The 6420-nt window shown below is 42.6% G+C and overlaps 1 protein-coding gene across 2 annotated transcripts in view; it reads left to right on the forward strand.

The window, feature by feature from the left end:
• The window catches only part of TCEB3 (transcription elongation factor B (SIII), polypeptide 3 (110kDa, elongin A)), an 18666-nt gene that overhangs the window by 4615 nt on the left and 7631 nt on the right, over positions 1-6420 (forward strand). For both annotated transcript variants that reach the window (XM_008572960.1, XM_008572953.1), the window contains exons 2-5: positions 1505-1561; positions 2893-2999; positions 4556-5750; positions 6142-6256. In XM_008572960.1, the coding sequence (XP_008571182.1) occupies positions 1505-1561; positions 2893-2999; positions 4556-5750; positions 6142-6256 (1474 nt within the window). The remainder of the gene's footprint in view (positions 1-1504; positions 1562-2892; positions 3000-4555; positions 5751-6141; positions 6257-6420) is intronic.

Genomic DNA, 6420 nt, shown 5'->3' on the forward strand with positions numbered 1-6420 from the left:
TGGCCTCTTACTTGTTCCCAGTCAAACAAGATTATCGCTTGTAATCCAATTGCTCTGCCTGGTAATATTAAGTAATTATTGAAGTAGAATGACCAGAAAAGCATACTTATTACTTCACCTAATAGCAGTATGGCATACTGATTCTAGCCTGGGCTGCACATGGAAAAAGAACAGATCTTGTTATCTAAAATTTAAATGTAAAGGTAGCCACAGTTATCTATTTTGAACTATTTGTACTTTGTGGCACTCCTTGTATGGTAAGATTGTTTGCAAACACATAAACACTTCCTAGAGAAAGGCATAGCCAGTCATAACTTTGGGTAGAAATAGAGCAAGTAGGGGCCAGCCTGTGGCTCACTTGGGAGAGTGTGGTGCTGATAACACCAAGGCCACGGGTTCAGATCCCATATAGGGATTGCTGGTTGCTCACTGGGTGAGTGTGGTGCTGACAACACCAAGTCAAGGGTTAAGATCCCCTTACCGGTCATCTTAAAAAAAAAAAAAAAGAAATAGAGTAAGTAGGAACTGGCTGAGGAATATCTGGTTGAGGCTCAAGGGCAGAACATTTAAAAAGCTGTCAGTTGATGAATAAAGTGATTAATAATCATTTATCGAGCTTTTATGGTATTCTAGGCGCTGTGACTGAGGACTGCACATGGTTAGTCTTGGTGAATTCTCACAGCTTGTGAGGATCCTCTACTGAGAGAGGATCCAGTTCCTATTTTGCAGATGAAGTAACTGAGGTTCAGAGAGGTTACCGACTTGCACAAGATTACCTGGCCAGGAGGTGACAGAGCCAAACTGTCAAGCCTATCTCTGACTCCGGAACCCCATCTTAACAGCTCTGATTTACTGGTTTTGACCTAGTTTTAGGGACTACAGAAAGGAAATGTGGCCAATCCCAGATTGCTTTTCTAATCTACCCAGGCACTTTGTGCTCACCATTAATAGCAAAGCTCTGATTCTGGCAACTTGAAATTGCTCTTGGCTTCCAACTTGTATCAAACAAACAAACAAACAAACAAAAAAACCAATTCTGTTAAACACTGTGACCCTTCTGGGAACATGGTACTCTTTTCCTGTAGATTCCTCTTCCTTTTACTTTCCTCTGCGTCAGGTCCATGGGTAATTTTCCTAAAATTGGTTACTTTCTCATAAATTCTCTGTCAAAACTGGGGCAAAATGATAGTTGTTGGTGACTTTTATCAGAATTGGTAGGTTTTGATTCTCTGTCTTATTTCCCCTTGGTGTAGCATAGTGCTTGAAAGCCTACAGTATAAAGGCACAGACCTGAGTGAACCCTGCCCCACTTGCATCCTGGGGCGAGTAACATAAATTTTCTGAGCCTGTTTCCACACTTGTAAAATAGGGATAATACCATCCTTATTACTGTAAAATGCTTAGCACTGAGTAGGCACTTAACTATCAGGTATTATTCTTATTTTTTCCAATGAATGTGATTATGACTCTATAGAAGTTAATGTTTGTTTTATTCTCTCTGCAGCTATTGAAATATTTGAAGAAACTCTCCACTTTGCCCATTACAGTAGACATTCTTGCGGTAAGAACTGTGTAAATTTAAATATCATATAACTATATCCCATCCCCTTCCCACTGGAGAGAATATAGAGTAAGATTAAGAGCATGGGCTTTGCAAGTGAAAAAGACCAGTCACAGAAGGCTACATAGCATACAATTCTATTTATATGAAAAGTCGGGAACAAGCAAATCCTTAGACACAAAGTACATTAGTGGTTGTCAGGGGCTAGGGGAATTGGGAGGAACAGGATTTCTTTTTAGGATGATGGAAATGCACAATATTATGAGTGTTCTTGGAAACCCCTGAATTATACACTTTAAAATGGTTAAAATGGTGAATTTTATGTTGTGCTACTTTTATTTGAAAGTTAAAAAGAATTAAAGTAACATTGGCTTTGGCATCAACTAGTTCTTGATTCAGATCCAAGTTCTGTAACTTTTGGCTGTTTCTTTGTAAAATGGGGCTGATTCTGGCCTCACAGAGTTACTGTAAAGATTGATTCAAATACTGTATGCAGAGCTCTTAGTTCAATGCCTAACATCTGCCGTAGTCACCCTTGCTATCATTGAAGTTCTACAAGTGTTGTTTTTTTTTCTTTGCACTTTATTTATTTTTTTAAATTTAATAATTTAGGGCCGGCCCGTGGCTCACTCGGGAGAGTGCGGTGCTGATGACACCAGGGCCCCGGGTTCGGATCCCACATAGGGATGGCCGGTTTGCTCACTGGCTGAGCGTGGTGCTGACAACACCAAGTCAAGGGTTGGGATCCCCTTGCCGGTCATCTTTTAAAAATAAAAAAAATAATAAATAAATAAATAAATTTAATAATTTATTTTATTTATTGAGTCAAAATCGATTATACATATTTTGGGGGTTGAACATTGAGATATGTTGATTAAATCTGTATTACTAGCATATATATATTGTTACAATACAAGTGTTTTGTTTTGTTTTTTTTTAAAAGATGACCGGTAAGGGGATCTTGACCCTTAGCTTGGTGTTGTCAGCACCACGCTTAGCCAGTGAGCGAACCGGCCATCCCTATATGGGATCCGAACCCAAGGCCTTGGTGTTATCAGCACCGCACTCTCCCGAGTGAGCCACGGGCCGGCCCACAATACAAGTGTTTTAATGAAATGTTTTTCCTTCTCTGAATTTGGTATGCTTTGCTACTGTGTGTCATTACAGATTTGGGGCATAGGCACAAAGTAATTTAATATTGAGACTTATAAGGTATGTATTAGGAAGGAAGTATTGCTTGTTGAATTTCTCAAAGCATGAGGCTTTATTTCTTTAGAAAAATGTGAGCCTAGTTCCATAACCCCCTAACAATTCCTTTGTTAAATTTGTAGGAGACTGGGGTTGGGAAAACAGTAAATAGCTTGAGAAAACACGAGCATGTTGGAAACTTTGCCAGGGATCTAGTGGCCCAGTGGAAGAAGCTGGTTCCTGTGGAAAGGTAAGAATATTTCTGTTTAGGTTTGTTTGACTTCATGGTTAAATCTGGTACTTGAAGTGTTTATAGACAGAAAAGCTTTTCCTTATTATCCCTTTTCTGCCTTCTTATTTAAAAATCTGTTTTGCCTGAGTTATAAAAATAATCCATGATCCTTGTAGAATATTAGAAAATATTAAAAAACAGAAATAAGAATCAACATTTCTTATAATTCTATCATCTAAGGATAAGCATTACTAACATTTTGGTATGTTTCTAACCTCTTAGTAAAAGGCATTTGTTTATATAGTTGTGAACTATATAAATAATTAGTAGCCCCTTTTCATGTAACAAGTTAAACATGTCCCTGTATTGAAGAAAAAAAAAAATCTTTAAGCGTTTTTTTTGTTTTGTTTTGTGGCTGGCCGGACAGGGATCTGAACCCTTGACCTTCGTATTGTAACACTGCGCTCTAACCAACTGAGCGAACTGGCCAGCCCTTTAAGCATTTTCATGTTCACAAGATATTTGATCTTTGTATCCTGTAGTTAAACTTGCCATTTCTCATTTATTGAATGTGATATTGTGAAAATGTACATTTGATCTTCAGACTCCTTCTCCTGGTGTACAAATCCAAAATCCCGAGAATCTCCAGTGCTGTCTTTTTGTATGCTAATGATTGGCTGATGGCTGGCAGCCCCTCGGTAGCTTCAGGATGGGAGCTGGCCACGGGAAAGACCAAGACTTTTTGGTCCCACCTCCTGGGAGGGGAGAGGGGCTGAAGGTTAAGTTAATCACTAATGGCCAATGACCAGTCATCCCTATGTAATGAAGCCTCCATAAAAACCCAGAATGGCTGCATTTGGGGAGCTTCCAGATAGCTGAACGCATGGCAGTTCCTGGAGGGCAGTGCACCCAGGGGGGTCATGGAAGCTCTGTGCCCCTTCCCTATACCTCAGCCTGTGCATCTCTTCTTCTGTATCCTTTGTAATATCCTTTATAATAAACCGGTAAACATAAGCTCGTGCTTCCCTGAATTCTGTCAGCCCCGCAAGCAAACTAATTGAACCCGAGGAGGGGGTTGTGGGAAACCTGATTTATAGCTGGTTGGTCAGAAATTCCAGAAGCCTGGACTTGCAACTGGCATCTGAAGTGGGGGCAGTCTTGGGGACTGAACCCCAACCTGTGGGATCTGACACCATCTCCACGTAGATAGCATCAGACTTGAATTGAATTAGAGGATGCCCAGTGGGTGTCTGCTAGAGAACTGCTTGCTTACTTGCTAGTGGGGAGAAGTCTTCACACAGCACACATTTGGTCACAGAAGTCTGTCTCCTGTGTTGTTGATGCGTTGTGCTGTGAGAGCAGAAGAGAACACAGTTGTGTTTTTCCACTTGCTCACTGAATGTTTCCCAATTTTAAAACTTAATTGGGTATCTTTAAACATAACCCACTTTTCTTCTTCCCAAGATCTTGTTTCTAACTCTGCATCTACATCTCTTTTCTGAGTTCAGATTCTGCGATTGTCCTCTGAACAAGGATTATACTGAGATTTATTTCTGCTTTTTGTTTTATTTTAGAAACATTGAGTCCGATGAACAGGATTTTGAGAAGAGCAATTCCCGGAAGCGCCCTCAGGATGCCCTTCAGAAGGAGGAGGAGATGGGGGGCGACTACCAAGAAAACTGGAAAGCCTCTGGTAGCCATTCCTACAGCCCTGACCACAGACAGAAAAAACACAGAAAACTCTCAGAGCTAGAGAGACCTCACAAGGTGTCTCACAGTCATGAGAGGAGAGAGGAGAGAAAGAGGTGTCACAGAGTGTCACCAGCTTCCTCTTCAGACCATGAATCTTCTGATTATGGCCACGTTCAGTCCCCTCTGTCTTCTGCCAGTCCTCATCAGGTGTACGTGGACCATTACAGATCCCTGGAGGAGGACCGTGAGCCCAGTGTCCCACACCAGAAGCCTGGAAAAGGCCACAGGAATGCCTTTCAGGACAGACTGGGGGTCAGTCATGAACAACACCTGGCTGAACCCCAGAGCAAAGGGGTTGTGAATCAAAACAAGGAGCACAAGTCTTCCCACAAGGAAAAACGCTCCATGGACGCCAAGAGTGACGAGAAGTCCTCTGCTCTGAGCAGAGAGAAATCCCACAAGGCCCTTTCTAAAGAAGAGAACCGAAGGCCACTCCCAGGGGACAGTGCAAAGGAGAAACCGCCCTCTAGTGTTGTAAAGAAAGAGAAGGAAAGAGAGGGCAGCAGCCTCAAGAAGAAGTGTGTACCCTCCTCAGAGGCTGCTTCAGACAACCACCTTAAAAAGCCAAAGCACAGAGACATGGAGAAAACCAAATCAGACAAGAACAAGCAAGGTCTGGACAGCTTAGACATAGGAAAAGGGGCAGGAGACCTGTTGCCCAAGGTAAGAGAGAAGGTTTCTAACAACCTGAAGGCTCAAGAAGGGAAAGCAAAGACCTCTAATTCAGAGGGAAAGTCTCTGGGCCGCCTCCCTAAAGTTGACGAGGCAGATTTGGATGATGAATTTGAGCAGCCCACCATGTCGTTCGAGTCTTACCTCAGCTATGACCAGCCCCGGAAGAAAAAGAAAAAGACTGTGAAAACTTCAGCCACAGCATTTGGAGGAAAAGGACTTAAAAAAAGTGATTCTAAAAGCACTAGTAAAAACTTGGACTCAGTTCAGAAGTTACCTAAGGTGAATGAAAACAAGTCAGAGAAGCTGCAGCCGGCTGGAGCCGATTCAGCCAAGCTAAGAAAGGTAACCCCCTCAGCCCCTCAGTGGCTTCCCATTCAGAGCCTCTGGGAGCTCACAGGATCTACCCTGGGAGCTCACAGGATCTACCCTGCCACTGTCTTCCTTGGCTTGCTTTTATGTGGCTTGTTGAATTTCAGTTTGCAGTAATTTCCTCTGGGCCTCACTAGCTGCCAGGGTAGATAGTACCCAAGATATGGATTTTCTGAGGTGTTCCATTGTAATGGGCCGATCTGTACTTATTTCTTGGCGGAGGTGGTATTGGACATGACTGCTGCCCCCTCCAGCCTGGATCTGCCTGTGAGGTGTGCCCAGTTACCACTCCTAGGAATTGACTGTAGGAAAGTAAGCTGCGTGTATAGAGGGGGCTCTCCATGCACGGGTCTGTTCTCTACAGGTCCCCACTGAGGCATTGCCAGTGTTGCCAGACCTCCCATTACCCATGATTCAGACCAATTACCGTCCACTTCCTTCCCTCGAATCGATGTCTTCCTTCCAACCAAAGCGAAAAGGTAATTTTCTGTCTCTTTTCTTAAAATGGGAAAAAGATTTAACAATTCATTCGTGACCTATCACCATAACATAACACAGTCACCATAAAATGAGATTTTTTTTTTTTTTTTGTCTTTTTTCGTGTCCGGCAACGGATCGCAACCCTCAGTGTCGCGCCCGTACC

Source organism: Galeopterus variegatus, unplaced genomic scaffold (assembly GCF_000696425.1).
Source record: "Galeopterus variegatus unplaced genomic scaffold, G_variegatus-3.0.2 Scaffold50, whole genome shotgun sequence".
Taxonomy (NCBI): domain Eukaryota; kingdom Metazoa; phylum Chordata; class Mammalia; order Dermoptera; family Cynocephalidae; genus Galeopterus; species Galeopterus variegatus.